The sequence below is a fragment of the Lepisosteus platostomus genome, chromosome 7, assembly GCF_059453375.1.
Source record: "Lepisosteus platostomus isolate fLepPlt1 chromosome 7, fLepPlt1.hap1, whole genome shotgun sequence".
NCBI classification, from domain to species: Eukaryota; Metazoa; Chordata; class Actinopteri; order Semionotiformes; family Lepisosteidae; genus Lepisosteus; species Lepisosteus platostomus.
This window is the reverse complement of record NC_142617.1, coordinates 7,816,415-7,832,869: the sequence shown is the minus strand read 5'-3', so window position 1 is coordinate 7,832,869 and position 16,455 is coordinate 7,816,415. Positions and strand designations below refer to the sequence as shown.

Here is a 16,455-nt window from a genome sequence, read left to right as displayed (position 1 = left end):
GGTGACTAATGATATGCATTTATATATAGTCCACACGCAAGAATTGCATAAATGTGAATAGCAAGTATGAATTAAAAAATGAAGAGAATCACTACGTAAATCACTGTAGAATTTAGTTTGCAGAGAAAACGGATTAAGTAGAAAAATGTGTCATGAATGATGCATGAAAAGCGAACATTGCATGCTAGTGTGCACTTCCTTACACATGATGTGGAATACTCTGTTACTGGAAACAGTCTGGTCTGAAGAAGATAAATTTAAGACCCAATCCAAAACTCACCGAGAAGAGAGGACAGCAAGGAAGGACACCACACAATGTAAGACAGAAGTTTTTTTTAAAAGTCTCACCAAACCTTTAATTTACAATTCAGATGGCTACTATGTAGAGTAATATTACCTTCATTTATACCTAAAGCAATTGTCTTTAAAGTGATTTTTCAAAGCAATCAAGAGTACATAACATAATGCAAAGGACATTTCTCTTCTTTTTTTGAAAAAGAATGCAAATAATACCAAAGAATAGATACCATTATTAATAACTGTACAGTTCCACTTGCATTTATGTGTGCTTCAATTCTTACATCAATGGAATGAATGGGATCAATGTACTGTATATCTACACTCAAGAAAGGTATTTGTGTCATTGGTCTGTCCAGGTAAAACCAGTAATGCATTCTTAAAACGTGATTTGAGACTTTGATCTGAAATAAAAGTCATGATGAAACCATATCCTTACTAAGCAAAACAATTGCCAATCTTTGTCCTGTGTTGCTTGCAAGGGTGGTCTGTACTAACACAATGGGGCAGAAGGGAGAAAAAAATCAGGGCATATGTTACGTATATATTAAATGTAAAACAATTCTGAAAGACAGATAGTTAGTCACGACCAAATAAAGTAAGAGACAAACTCCAGCAGCAGTGGGCTAAATGGGTATATCGCAGTAACTGAAAGGTTTGGGAAAACCAACGATGTCAGAAAAGCTGTATACTATGTACAAAATGTTTTACTAAGAGCAAGAAATACAATTAAAAACGGCAAAAATCAGATGAAGATGAAGAAAGAACATTTCATTTTCTTAAGTGCAATGTCCACTCTGAAAGGGAAAGCATATCAACACATTAAATCATATCAACACAAACGTAAATTATATTATCCTACAAACAACCAATTCATTTTCCATAATTAGATTGCACTTAGCCATATCATATCTTTCAAATCTTTATTTCTGCAAAACACAGCATGTAATAGTAAAGTAAGAGAGCCTGAAAGGCTGCATGACTAAATCAGGAAAAATAGGAAGATGCATCAGCTACATAATATTTTTGAAATGGTAGTGTGCACATTGCAATATTTATTGTCTTGAAAATTGAGTATTCTAAAGCCTATAGCCTTAATTGACAAATAAACTTTGATAACCAAGGATGCTTATTTTTTATCTTTATCAAACATTATCTGGTAGCCCTGAGTAAAAAACATCAATACCCTTCTTACATAAAATGCCAATTTCTGCTTGTATATAAATATAATATACGTATAAAGAAACATACAGTATGTAAATTTAAAGAGCAGGTCACATTTTTAAATTATTTTAGGTTAACAATATTTCTTAAAATAAACTGCACATTAATCTAGTACTCGCATGCCTGATGCTGCTAGTATTTTGCAACCTTATGGAAAGAGTAAAAATCTGAAAAACCAACTATTTATAGCAGGAGTGAATTTGGAGACTGATGTTAAAGGACAATACTGTGAATAATCATTACAATTTAGCATTTAAGGTCTGTGCAAAAAAATAAAGGTCCTTACATGTGAACCAGGTACCATTTTGAACTTCAGAAAATTATTTTTTAGACCATGTTGCAAAAGGAATACAAACAAGTTCTTGGTTCAGTATGCATGAGCACAGAGGGTTCTTTCACTTACAGTGAAACAGCATTGAAGAAATAACGTCTACTGGTTTATACAACATATTTATATTTATGCGTATTCCTAGAAAAAAATTGAAATAAAAACAACAGTGCTTTGAAATGCATCCTGATACTTCATAAACCTGTTTGGGAATGATATGCTATATTGTAAGAATTCTATGTGGATGACACAAGTGTGAGATGCTCCTCAATATTTTATTAAAGATGTGATTTTGATTAGAGTGCAATAGTGACATTATCTGTCATTTATTTTAATGGGAAGTTAGACAAGAATTTATTTACTGAAATTGTGGCCACGTTGGAAATAACAGGAATTAACTTCCTGCATATTTTGTGATCCTGTTTTGTTAATCAAACTCCCCATCTTAAGAAATGACACTATAAGCAATACTAGGTTTGAATAGTAGTTGAGTCAGTAGCGACCTTTGCTTTCTTTTAAGAAAACCATACCCACTTTAAGGCAAGTGATGACCGAAGTGTCAAGGGATCCAGCTAATGGAATTACAAGGTTGTATTAAAATGGAGAATACAGTTTAATTACCAGGCCGTATGTCTTTATACAAACAGCTAACTCTCAACAGATGTAAATCTAGTATGAGTCATCATAGACCACATTCGCTACAAAATAGTGCTGATTGATTTTTGTCCTAGCAGCCAAACTGGGATAAGCTTGTGTCTGAGATCCTCTACACATCATCATAAGATCTAGGTCTTTTTTCCTGTTTGAGTCTTAATAAGCCCGATAAGCCAGCCTGAAAGCCTAAGTGTTATGGCATCTGACTCAAAATGTTTTAGGGTGAGTAAAGACCTTCTTATGTGAATCAGTGAAATGCTTAATATGCAATAAAATTATGAATTGCGTATTAATGAAATATGGGCCTATCTAGTGGAACTAATGGTCTACAGTACCCTTTGTAAATGATTTCACACGACTTAAATTTTTTATACGGTATTCTTTTGTTGTTCAACTCAGAACTTTGATCACTTTCACTTTCCTTTTTCTCATGTTAACTTGTTTCTCTGAATCTATTTTTGTGCTTTCTGTAAGAGAGGCACAAATATTGCTTTATTTTCCCAGCACAAGACTTACTTTGAGCTATTCAAGTCACAAATCTATGATAGTGAAACTCATACATTTAGCCAAATCCTGTAGCATTGACTTCATGCATTTGGCAATGTTGCAAAGGGTTCGATCTCTCGTGTTTTACTTTAGCAGAAATATACAGAGTAGCTGCCAATAATCTACTACAATTGTATTCCCCAGTTGTGAGTAAGAACACAACATTCATGATGAATGACTGAAACATTGCTTATTTTCACTGATTTAGAAAAATAGATATATTCCAAGGCTGTCTTACTTGAATTTATAGTCAATTTGAAAAGATACAATAGTTGCTTTATTGTATATATTGTATACAATAACGCTTCTTATGCAGATGTTCACAGTTCCACATTACGGTCGAGAAATTGGTAAAAACTTCCTTAAGTGAAATATTTTATGCCCCTGCATAGGTTTTTTATTGAACAAAAATGAACTGTAATATTTGGAAAATATTAGTAAATTGGAAAATTTGGGGGAAATTAAGTTCAGCATTGGATCCATGTCACCATTTTGGTCATCACTGATGCAAAGTACTTTTTGCTCCTATAGTCCATCACATTCGGACAGGTTCTAAGCTCTATTTAATGTGTAAAGACAAACTCATCAGGACTACTGTACTGTATATCTAACACAAAACGCTAGTTTACATCAGTAAAATCGGCTTTTTTACAAAGTTATATTTTTTACTATAAATATTTTCTGTGCTGTTGTGCCCTCTATTAATATAAATACCAAAATATATAGTGAAAATTCCTATACCCAGTTGTATCCCTTTTATTTGTTCATTCTAGATAAAGCATCATTGTAGTTTATAAAGAATCTTTATATAGATAAAGTATTTTTTTTTCTCCTAGAAACATAACCAACCAAAAAAAGAACAAAAACAAAAATGAACAAATCAATGAAAAAAAAGACAATGTCCAGGAGCCACAGATGTGCATAGAACAGAAAAGTCACTATTTCAACCACAAATGTGCGATGAGTTTCTTGAGGGCGCTTAAGAGTGCTCAGACCTAGTTGGAAAGCTAAAGAAACTGATATTGTTGTCGTCCATATACGTAGTTGGTGAGGAGATGAGCCAGGTGGTTTCCTAGTCTCTTCACTCGTCAATCCTTCTGAAGTTTTCCTTTTCTTTTAAATAATAATAAATATATTAACAAATTGTCCATGTCTGAGGCCAAAAAAGCTTCTAACACTTTGTGGTGTACATTCAGGAACATTCATATTGAAAGTGGAAAAAAGAAATATGCAACAATAATAAAAAGTCTGTTAATAGTAGTTATTATAATCGTTATTAATAACCATCATCATAATAATTAATATATTACAAATTATTCCTATAGTTGCAGTCTCAGTTCACTGGCAAGGGTTTTTTATAATTTTTCCTTTGAGGGAATCCAGATGTAAGGTCCAGACTGTTCCTCTATCACTAACTTGCAGTGGTTATAAATGTCTTCTAAGGTGTTTCCTTGAACAAGAGCTGTAAAAGAAAACACAGTGGAGTCAGACAAACACTCAACATTCGAGTCTTTAATGCCTTTGCTCAAAAAGTAAAAAATAAATGAAATAATCCAGGAAACAGGAGGAAGTGTTAGTGACACATCCCAGACAATGGATCCTTTCAATGCTTATACTGTGAGATTAGAGTACCAGCTGTTATTTTTGAATACTCCCTAATACTTGCGATCATATCTTGCATGATCACATCCTTAGTAACTGTAAGCTCACAATTAAAGTGACAGAAACATAATGCATACTGTACCATGCCTCTCTAAAAAGGATAAAGTACTGGAGAATTTCTTCAAGAAATAACTGGACAATATTCAATTAGTTCCTAAACTGCAAGATGGGCCAAATAACCTCCTATCTTGAAAGCAAAAATGCGAAAACACTGCAAATGAAATTATTTTCAATTGTGCACAGAGATAAAACATAAAACATTAGTACTAAAAGACAAGAGCTGTCTTTCTTTCATGCATCAAACTATATCAAAGAATATCCTGCATTCTTTACCTGTGAAGTATTCGCCAAACTCTTGCTCCAACTTCATGGCTCGATCATAAGTTTTCTTTGCCTGCTCTTCTGTGAGTCTTTTATTCATTTCCCTGATGAGAAATGAATAAAAGGTTATTTAAAACAAAAAACAATGCGATGTTTGGCAATATAAGACAAAATACTGTATTTCACAATGCAAATTAAAAAAACTAATCATGCCATTCATTGCAGCAAACCATTCACTTATTTCTTGATAGATAGATAATACTTTATTAATCCCGTAGGGACATTCATGTAAATTGGTTTTACGCTGTAAAATAGTATTTTTGTCGGTTTAAAGGTCTAATTTGTTCATCTGTCCAACAAGATATCAAACATGTCACTATGTATTTCTATCCATTATTCATTTTTTTTTGTATAAAAAGGCATAAAAGGTTACATTACTGAAAAGCCTAAAAAGATATCTTAAAAAAGGAATTAAGTATAAGAACTACTTACATTAACGACTCAATAGATTTAGGCTTTATAAAGATGGCAATGGGGTAGAGTTGTGCAACTTGCAATCTTTTAATAGCATTTCCTGATACATCCAATATACAGTGTTTTCCCTTCAGAAAGAATAGAAATAGATCACAAATTCATACCTCATGTGCTTTAAGAATTACAACATTACTCATCATTAATGTAGAGTATATTCCAAACATCCATCTGTAAATAATTACCACCATGTTTTGAATATATTGTATATTAAATCTGCTTTTTAGTAATAAAAACAATTTTATTACAGTTTTATCATCAGTACTCATTCTGTTCACACAAAGAAAGTGGTGTATAAAAATAATATGGGCTAAAGAATGCTGATATTACTGGAATTACTGTATATGATAGTAATAAACTAAACTTATCTTAAAAATACTATTTACCTTGGAATTATATTTACAATTACAATTAATATCTAGCTAAAATGACACTAGACAATTTCTGAATCATTTCATGAATAGTTCCATTACTGAACCCTCATGACATCACCTTTGTAGATCTCATCACTAGTGATGATAAGACTGATGATTTACAGGAGGGTGGTGAGTCAGGTGTTATCATATGGGCTAACAAACACTCAGAGCTTAATAGCCTTAAAACAGTGGAAACAGAGATTTCCAGAAACATTCTCCAAAACATTTCTCCTTGGTAATCAAGGCTTTCGCTGTGAATGTTGTGGAGTACTTTACATTTTGGTGAATTATGATCTCTGTCACCTTATTATCACCAGTATCACAGATAAAGAACAGCCCTCTCACCCAGGTTCCCACTTATTACATAAACGTCCCTCAGAAGGGCATGTTCAATCTATTAAAACCAGAACCAGAGCTGTCTTTTTGCTTAACCTGAATCCTGTATTTCAATTCCTTGAACATGAAATGCACTATACTTGGTGAATAAAGGTGATTCCGATCACAAGTCTGATTTTGATTCATCTCATTGTGAGAATGTCAACAACACGTGAACAATGAAACTGAAGTGTATCAGATCCGCTCACTTTTACAGTTTAGAGTATCTGAAATTTTTTTTATACACTGTAGCTTTTTGAATATATATTTTTAATTTACATATCTTTTCTACAGTATATCCTTTCCAGGAATGACTTTTTCAGAATCACTTCTAGTTGTGAAAATGACTGGTGGTGGCTTGCATGTTTAACATCACATAAATTGGTAAACAGCCACTCAGTAGTATGTGTGGGCAGCGTATCCTTGCACATGATCAAACCAATTAAAATGTGAAGCATGACGACTTTGTGACTTTCCCCTTACCCTCTCTGCTACGTATTTTACAGATTGGACACTGGTTCCATACAGATTGTCATTATACTGTCCAGCTTCAATAAACTTGTGCTCTTGGATGTCTTTCTCCATTTGCTCTCTGGAGGTGACAAAGTGGTAATCCCGCCCATCCACTTCATAGTCACGCTTTGGTCTTGTGGTATCTAGGAAGAGCATAAGACTTTATTCTCTGGAAATGTGAAATTAGGCAAATCAGCAAGACTGAACAGAATATCAAATCTACAGCATAAACAGTCTAAGAATGCAATGGATTAAATATTTACCACTGATGAATTTCTTATGCGATTGCTCTATGCTTTATTTTTACAGTGCTGTCAAATTAAAACCTTCACAACCAGATCCTTCAGATACATATGTAATCTGCACGGCAATTAGCCTTAATAAATAATTTAAGACAAAGCTGTACAGCTGAATTCCTGAAAGTGGCAGTTTGCTTTCTTTTGTTGTGTTTTAATCTTCATACATTTTATACCTCTGATTGCTCTGAGTGATTCTCTGTTGTTTTTTTTGTTGGCGTTTTGTATTTGCCATATCGTATTACTACTACAGCGAAAATAGCTGCCCCCTGCCCTGCCTAACATCCATCATCAAAAACAAAAATATCAAATGGACATTTGCAAAGGAAAAAAAGACTGTGGGGTAATGCTTAAAGCTGGAATGTAGCCTCATGCATTGACATTAAGTAGAATATTGATATGCTGTATAACCTGTACTTTAATTCCCAATTAATTTAAATTATTTTTTAATTTCTGAAATGCTAAATAAGTATACAGTAAATGAAAACTGACAACTGCACAAGAAGAAATAGAGTATGTACAAAAAACAGACAATAAACGATGATTTCTTTAAAGTACAAACGAAATATAAAGCCTTATACAAAATTTAACAATAATGTGGTTTCTGCATTTAATTACAGTCAAAGTATAAGCAGTTAGCTCAAATCTGCAATTGTCTATATTATAGCGAGTAAATTTAGGGTGATATGTCCTGAAAACTGTCAATACAGGAAAGCATCTTTCTGATTCAGAAGATGCTAAGAAAATTGAAACTCGCCTGAATGAGTTACCATGCAAAAATATAAAGCCATGAAGCTACTTTATACCGAGGCTATGAAATAACGCATTTCTAATTGTACACTGTACATTGTTTGCATATTATTGTGAATCAATTTTTGAATAACAAAGATCATACATGTGGACACTTAGAAATACATTTAAGTATTTAATGTTTGTTTCACATAAAATATTTTACTATTAAAATTACAGCCTAATATTAAAAGTTTCAAAACCTCAACAGCTTCTAGAATAAAGTAGCTTATTAGGTCCATGACACACTAGTGTGGCTTCTCTTAAAATCATTTCTAATTATATCACTCGATGAGGTTCAGCACTATTAACTTTTAGAAAGCTGCATGAAATCTTGGTTATAAAGATGATCACATGTAAAACAACAAAGCAAAAGCAAAAGTAATTAGAACGAATGTAGGCATTTTATATAATACATGTCTCAGCCAAAGAAAGCTAAACACCAATTTCTGAAACATCACAGTGACACAGTAGGTTTGCAGTTTATGCAAAGAGCAGATGAAACAGGTTATCCAAAAATGATTTGGAGGATGAAACAATTTAATATTAGAGATTTTATGGAAAACTCTCTCATCTACAGTACTTTAAATATTTATATATATATATGTTGAATATCTAATACTGTATGTCTATGTAGACAGTCTATATCTTTCTTTGCATAAGCTCACTTTAGATAATTGCATTATCTAAATAGCAAATAAATTAGCATTTGCCCCTATAGAAGCAGGGTGCAATTTCCAGATATCAAAGATTAAGAATCAAACTACCACATCAAAAACTATTGCATTTCTACATGTTTTAAACTGTTTGCTATTTTTTCTGTACTAATGACTAATTTGCTTACTTACCTAAGCGCCCTGAAAAGTTAGCTGCATTTTTTAGGTGTTAAAAATAAATAAAAAGATAAATACAGAAATTAAAGCTGAAGGTCAAAAAGAAAGGAAAGGATGGACAGTTTCATTGGGATCTACATTATGGAGAACAATAAACAGTCATACGGTGTGTAAGACATCCTCTCACAGGTAATACTTTCTAACTTGTGTTTATCCAGAGTGAATTGTTGATGTCTGTGTTTGCATTTTATACAAGGAAAGCTAAGGATATTATTCTCAGGTTAGAAAATGCAAAGTGTATTAAATAAAGTATCAATGCAGGGAACAGTGTTGTTTGGTATCATTTATGTGAACTACACAGATAATTGTGGATTTGTGTACACAATATCAATACTGTAAAATGTTTTATTTAAGGTAAGGAGAAACAATAATAATAGAACAATAATAAAAAATGAAAAAAGGGTTTTGAACAAAATAAACCCCAAGTCAGAAATATTATAAACAGCAGGGAAGTGAGATGGTAAACATATACCTAAGCATGTAGTCCCTAATAATGTCTGAGGCAGCACTGTCACTTTCAATAGCACAAGGGTCACCATGGAAACATGGGATGTTGACAGCCATAGAGATTGCATACAGTATATACAGTAGGTTATGCCATCTCTATCGCCACAATGATAAAGCATGGCCTCTACTCACCATTACACTGCACATGAAAAAATGTACTGTTAACAACTCATTTACTGTTCAGAGAAACTGCTGAAGCAAAAAATTAAACAGTAATATTAATGTGATAATCTTATGTGATAATCCTTCATTTTGCTTACCATGTAGTATACAATGCAGTATACAGTATTCAAAAATTACATTGATCTACAACATGTACAGCTCAACCTGTAATTCCATTTACACTCAGTCACAAACTAAATGTTACTAACTTCAAATGTTCCTATTAATCACTTCTACTAATTTCACTAACAATAGCAGCTGTTTTGTCACGAAAGAGGAAAAATGTCCCCTTTTCCTTTTCATCTTGTACTGTGCATTCAAAGCCAAAGCAAAAGAAAATCTGTTTCCTGAATTCATCTCACTGTAATGCTCTTTAAGATTATGCTCACTTTGAAAACGTATTGTAAAAAGACATTTTGACAAAAGTCAAATAAAACAAAAATGAAACAAAAATGTTTATCAAATCTGCAATACATACTGTAAACCCAATAAGGTAAACAATGAAAAAGGCTGGAGGTGTTGAGTATTAGAACCTGTTGCATTGTCAGGCTTGTACTGTACTTACGTGGCACACATGATCCAAACTTGTCAGGGAATTCAGATATTAGATCATCATTAATCCTGTCCTTCATCGGACCCAGGATGATAACAGGTCTGGTGTAGTTAACTATTAGGAAAATAAAGACATACACACAGCACTACATTACTGTACATATTATTAATAATAATATCCTTAACAGATTTAACAGAGATAATGTTCAATCACACTCTTAATTTCCTTTTGAAAATATGACTCACATAATCTGGATTTCTATCTGGGAATTACACAATATAAATTAATTCTTTGAACAAAGAGACGGCAGTAGAAGAAACTAACAATACAAATATTATTTTTGCCTCTTGCTTTTCACTGACAGATCATGGCCCATTTTTCCAAGGCCATCTATGAGCTTCTTTTCTACAATGGTTAATCAAAAACATGCAATATCTACGACTCAAATGTCCGTGTCATGAGTCCTATTCAGGAATGTATAGATTACGAAAGATTCCAACAAAAGTAAGACTGCTTTAGAATGATAAACTTTAAATATTTAAGAAAAAAGAATGTAAACAAAATAAAACAATCATTATATACTACTTTCAAAAGTTTTGTGTAAAAGCCACTTACTTTCTTGTCTAATGACAGGCTCATAGGAAAGAATCAAGTCCTCTTGACTCCCTGGTGGTATAAAAAACATGCATAGGTATGGGATATTGACACAATCCAGTATTATGATATATTATGTCCAATAAGTCGACAACGTCCATTATGTAAAGCAGATCTACGATTATAAACAGCAGTCTTTGTAAAAATGAATATAAAGACAAAATGAAAAAAAAACTTCCGAACGTGATTCATATGTCCAGCATTCTCAGAACAGGAAGCATTAGCCTATATCATTTTGCTGTGAAGTAAATTATTCTCACACACATTTTGGGTATTTATCCAAGTTTCACGGTATTTAAATTTGTTTTGGTACAGACAGAGACACAAAAGGAAGAGGGAGCACATAGGAAAGAAACAGAAAAATCATAAAGGTGATATCAGGTAATCAAATGCCTGCTGATGTGTCTGTACAATTTCATTTTCTCTCTGGTGTTGTACAGTGTTTCATGCTCACTAGGATAAATAGATAAAATGATAGAACACACATGAATAGAAAACAACGGCCACTTCTATCACATTTGTTTGCCATACTCAAATCCTTCATTGCTGCAGCATTTGAATGCAGGTGCTAAAATGTATTATCTGAAAGGGAGTTGATCAAAAAGTGCAGTTTGTCTAAGCACAAAAATTGTTGAACATAATATTTTCATTCACACAGAAACTCTATGTACATTAAAAAATGTAGCTCTGTGCAGGTAATTACGGCCTCTTTCCCATCAAAGATCAATCAAACAGTGAAGCCATGGCACAGCACAGATAACCATACACATGCGTCCATTGATCTCCCTGTGATTAACAGCTTCGGTGCTCTAAAAAGACAGGTTATACATCACTCGTCCCATTATATTCTATCAGTGAACACGTTTACCCCCTGTTGTGAACTTCTTGCACTCAAAGTAGTATCTCCTGTGGCTGACCCTCTGTAGAAAGGATAGATTCTGCTGATAAAGGTTTCAGGAAAAACAATGTCAACTGTGTGGTATGCTAAAAAAAATCTTGTTTCAAAAGTACTATAAGCATCCCTGTATTCAAGGTCAGCGTTGCCATCACTACTTTGCAATGTGACATTTAACTTATATATATGTGTGTGTGTGCTCTAATCTTAGAGAAAAAAGACAAAATGCATACCAAAAGGTTTTACACTTTCCAAGTGATCTGTCTCAAAAACTGAAGTCACATGATGATAATGTTTCAATAATGTCTATTTTGACATAAGCTTCAGGATTTGCCCAATCTATACCAATAATTTGAACTGTAATATTGTATTTATCATTATTATTGCTACTATTATTTTTTTCTTTCTGTGTTGATTCCCTGTGATGCTGCATTTTAGTGTTAATAAATGGAAATACTAAGGGCAGCGTTTGATCAGACAGTGAAATGCGAATACAAAAACTGATTGATTGACATAACGTTGACCTTAGCACTCCTAAAACCTGCAAAGACATCAGATGTAATAAAGAACTAATATTTTGGTAAAATTTTCAAATAATGTTCCAATCTCTTTATCCTTAAAGAAAAAGTATTTTGGTGCTACAGCATACAGTACCAACATACAGTATATTGTGCTGTTCTGCTAATACAAGTCCACACTGGATCTTTAAAATGAGGACAAGGTAAAAAATAAGATTTGGAAACTGTACAAAAAACCTAAAAAACTACAGGGAAATAATGTGTTTAATTTTGGTAAATTTTAAAACATAATTTTTTTAAGAATGGGCATGGTCCTTATAAATATATATATAAAATATAAATATAAAGGTGAAGAATCCCTTTACCTTATTTATTGTAATATACTGTAAGTATAGTGTAGTGTCAAGGCTTAAGAGAAAGATCACATTCCTTTGCCAGATCATTACAGTTGGAAATAAAATTAAAAGCAGACAGGGTGCATTTGTGAGTTTTGTCTGACACTTAATGCATAGGTATTGTTAGAACAAGCAGGTGTATCAGTGGAGTTTAAAATAGCAGTTCAGTAGGAAGGTTAAAGCCTAATCTCACCCACTTCTGCTTATCTACAGTACTGTACATGTACACTGTACAGTATATATGTACTTTATCTCACACCCTGGACTTCACTGCTGTCGCAACATCTACACCCTTGAAGCAGCTCCCTGGCTCAATACTCGCATTAGAGAAGGGGAGTTCAGGCAGTCTCACAACTAGGTCGTCATTCTCTCCGCTAGGTGAGTAACGTCAAACGCTCTCCATACATTTCGTCCCTCTAATCACCTTTTTTAGGATTTAACCAAACCACTTCTATCACTTCAATTCTGGCCTGCCTCAGAAAACGTATAACACAAATCGAAGCAAATACAGTACATACAGTAGCACGTCATATCCTGGAAGAATGTATTTACTGTACTGTATATACTGTAGTTTAAAATAAGACAAACCAATGAGATTTTATTAATTTTTAATGCATATGAAGCTTAACCCTTTTCCTTACATTGAAATTGCAAGCATAGTTTAATGGTTCCATTAACAAATGTCATTATAAAGCATTTTATTAGCCATTGTTGCACCATCAAATTTTGAAATATACATTAAATACCTGCTTTTTATTTAAGATTTGGTTAGATCCCCTTTAACCCGAATACAAATAGACCCTTGGCTTGATAGGATGAAAAAACATTTGTTTTTACTCCTTATCCTTATTTTAACAATGTAAATTTACTTTCAGTCAGTCTATTAAAGGTTGACAGCATTATTGATGGATGATAATCACACATACTGTAATCATTGTTCATGTTCTTTTGAAATTATGTGAGTTAAATGCAATTGTGTTGGGGTGTACACAACAGCCGTCAGACTGCTGGAGGAACAAAAATAGTTCAGGGAAGTCAAAAAGTCTAAAACCATTAGTAGACAATGAATCTAGCCCGTTGAGCATGTATGTCAAAGGGATAAAATGTCTTGATGACCATACCCTGGCAAAAAGGAAGAATCGTCAATAAAGTACAGGACTTTTATTTTAAAAAAATGATAAAAACAATAAGAACCTGTAATATTACTGTATACAGTAAATATAATATACCATATTTAAAAAGATTATATTTTGAAAAGAATGAACACAATACATTCTGTGGTGTTAGTAAGTAGCATAAAATAGTGTATGTGCAGTAATGATGTAATAAATGATGTGCAGTAATTGTCCTGTGAAGTATACTGTATCATTACTCTCTCAAGATAGAATCCATGGAAGCATTTTGAACTTGGCCAACAAAGGTTTTCCTCAACAGCATCTACTGTACTGTATGAGACAAGAAAAAAATCTAATACAGGTATATAGTCACCATGCATTAGAACATAGCGCATACAGCTTCAGTATTTTTTAAAGGTCACATGATAAACAAATTGCAACATTTATGGGCATTTTATGTAAATATGTCTTCAATCATATTATCTATACAAATACAAAGTAAGACATAGAGTTCTGAGTAGTTCAAACATACTGTAGGATTCAGTGTATGGACCATTTTGAGTTAGAAAAAATAAAAAGAAAGAACAAAGCTGTAGATGAATGCTAAAAATGTCCACTTTTGAAGGGGAAGCTATATTTCTGCCATGTGTTCAATGGGACACTATGTGAAGAATCCACTATAATGGTAAATAATGATATGTTCAAAAAAGAGTTGTGGTATTTCATCTATTTTTTTATTTTTTGTTCACCTCATTTTTTAAATACTGAATTACTGCAGTCAAGAGCTCATTAAAAATGAGAGACCAGCACAGACCTGTAATAGAATTTTTAAAACATTGCTTGCCGCCCTTCCCTTCAAGATGGCACAAATATTTACATTTAATGAAGGCCAAGACAAGATTCAAACAAATAAAGCTTTGTACTGTATTTGAGTATGGGGACAAAAGAGAGACATTATGAACAGAAGTTCCATAAAATAAATCAGAGACACAGAACAAGAAGCCCTATCTCAAAGCGACGTGTGCCTTTTCTTTGTAGTGTCATGCAAAAGGAACATTTGAAATAACCGGGTGAAAATATAAGCAGAAAAAGAAGTAAAAACAAGAAAATAAAATGGGGGACATTCAAGACTAAGTTCAAACATACAGTAAATCTATCTGTGCATGCCAACAGGTAGGACCTTGTCAAGGGAAAGTGTTAAAAACAAAACGTAACAGAACCAAAGAGTTGGAAATTAAAGAAGTGACCATTCCTGAGAACTTACGCAGTGTCTTTGTCCCATACCCGTCGTCACCTATTCCAGGCATGTCCTACACAGCAGTCCCCAGAGAGAGCCATAAGAGAGAGAAGAGGAATAACCGCAGAAGAGGAAGGAAGAAGTCAGTGGAGTTAAAGTCGATTCTGCCTTGACCTGACCAGCAGTCTGGATCTCCACTCCACCCAGCGCTAGAAAAGTCAGCTCTGCTCAAGAGCTGATTACCACTGAGGCAATGAGTCAGTGCACCTTTGTTTTTTGAGAAAAAAAGAAATGTCACAATTTATTTCTTCCTTAGAGAAATATGGAAGACTTCAGTCAATGCTGCCACATACTTGGTGGTTCAGTTTATAATTTCTTTAAAAACAGAATTTATTTTTTTGAGTCAATTGCTCCACCTCTGTATATTAGAATGCTTTTACAGATTTGGAATATTACATCCTCTTTGATTTCAATGTAATCAGCATGTATACAGTATGTTAAGTTTATAGGATGCTCTTAGCACAGGGTCAGATTCAAACTAGTATAATTAAGGTGAGGGTTCCAATAAGCAAATGTGAAAGCAAATGTTATCATGCTGCACACCAACGTATTTTAAGAAGCATGCTGACACAGAAGCAAAAGAGGTTAACAGGAAAACATCAGTCACTGCTCATTACAAGTTGTAAACAGATCTTGAACAGAACTGCATCCTTCTAACATTTCAGTGGAGCCCAGAGTGCAACCAGACACAGGTCCCAGCAGTGCTACAGTACCCTACGCTGCCTGCCTACGTGTAGCTGTGTCGAAGTGCATGGGTCGTGAATTTCTCATCCAGTGTTGTGTGGCTTGTTGTGAGACACAACCCTTCGGAGGTGTACTTACGTTCAGCGTCACTGGTTTCCTGCTCACTCTGCTCCTTGTTCTTGTAGAATGGGAATTTTCGTGAAAAGATGAAGTTCTTTTTACGCTTGTCATTGAATGACTGTGAAGGAGAAAAGGCATGGTGCAAACAGGGACGTCTAATTGTTGTCACACTCATGCTGACAAACCGACTAGTTGCAAAAGTGGAAGGAACAACAGTGATAGTGCATCTGTCAACATGTGCTTTGTGCTGTTAAACAGTCCTATTCGTTTTGTCAGACTTTAACATAAACTACTTTTATATTGTACTAAAAATATTTTTGTAAAGTTAATACCTAACTACAAGACTAATAACATTTTAAAAACTGCTTGTTCAACAGCAGTTGATGGATTTTCATTTGAGCAAAATAGTACCCTTTAACTACTGACTTTAGTCTTAAACACATTATCTTAATTAATATTTTTTTCTTGTATCAAAGTTACTTCATACAGTGCAATATATTTGCAATTGCAAAAGTTAATCTATTAAAACACAAATTTACAAAGCTGACAATTTGGTAATAGAAATGGATAGATTACATACTACAATAGATTAAATACTACTACACTGTAATTTTGTGTTATTGTTTCCTAATTCTTATATTAAGATGTGTGTTTTTGTAGTAATAGGAAAGAATCATAAAAGATTTTCAGATTTTAATATTAATCTTAAT

At 33.4% G+C, this 16,455-nt stretch overlaps 1 protein-coding gene across 27 annotated transcripts in view; it reads right to left on the bottom strand.

The window, feature by feature from the left end:
• Positions 1-329: 329 nt before the first annotated feature.
• dlg2 (discs, large homolog 2 (Drosophila)) overlaps positions 330-16,455 on the bottom strand; it is a 277,129-nt gene continuing 261,003 nt past the window's right edge. For 20 of the 27 annotated variants that reach the window (XM_088639000.1, XM_088638988.1, XM_088638994.1 and 17 more), the window contains 8 exons: positions 15,764-15,863; positions 10,683-10,733; positions 10,080-10,181; positions 8,801-8,821; positions 6,838-7,010; positions 5,525-5,634; positions 5,045-5,136; positions 330-4,511 (listed from right to left, as the gene is read on the bottom strand). In XM_088639000.1, coding sequence (XP_088495126.1) covers positions 4,405-4,511; positions 5,045-5,136; positions 5,525-5,634; positions 6,838-7,010; positions 8,801-8,821; positions 10,080-10,181; positions 10,683-10,733; positions 15,764-15,863 — 756 coding nt within the window. In that variant the 3' untranslated portion in view covers positions 330-4,404. Of the gene's footprint in view, positions 4,512-5,044; positions 5,137-5,524; positions 5,635-6,837; positions 7,011-8,800; positions 8,822-10,079; positions 10,182-10,682; positions 10,734-14,908; positions 14,955-15,763; positions 15,864-16,455 lie in introns of those variants that run through there. The other 7 variants (XM_088638989.1, XM_088638993.1, XM_088638990.1 and 4 more) reach the window with 5 other exon arrangements.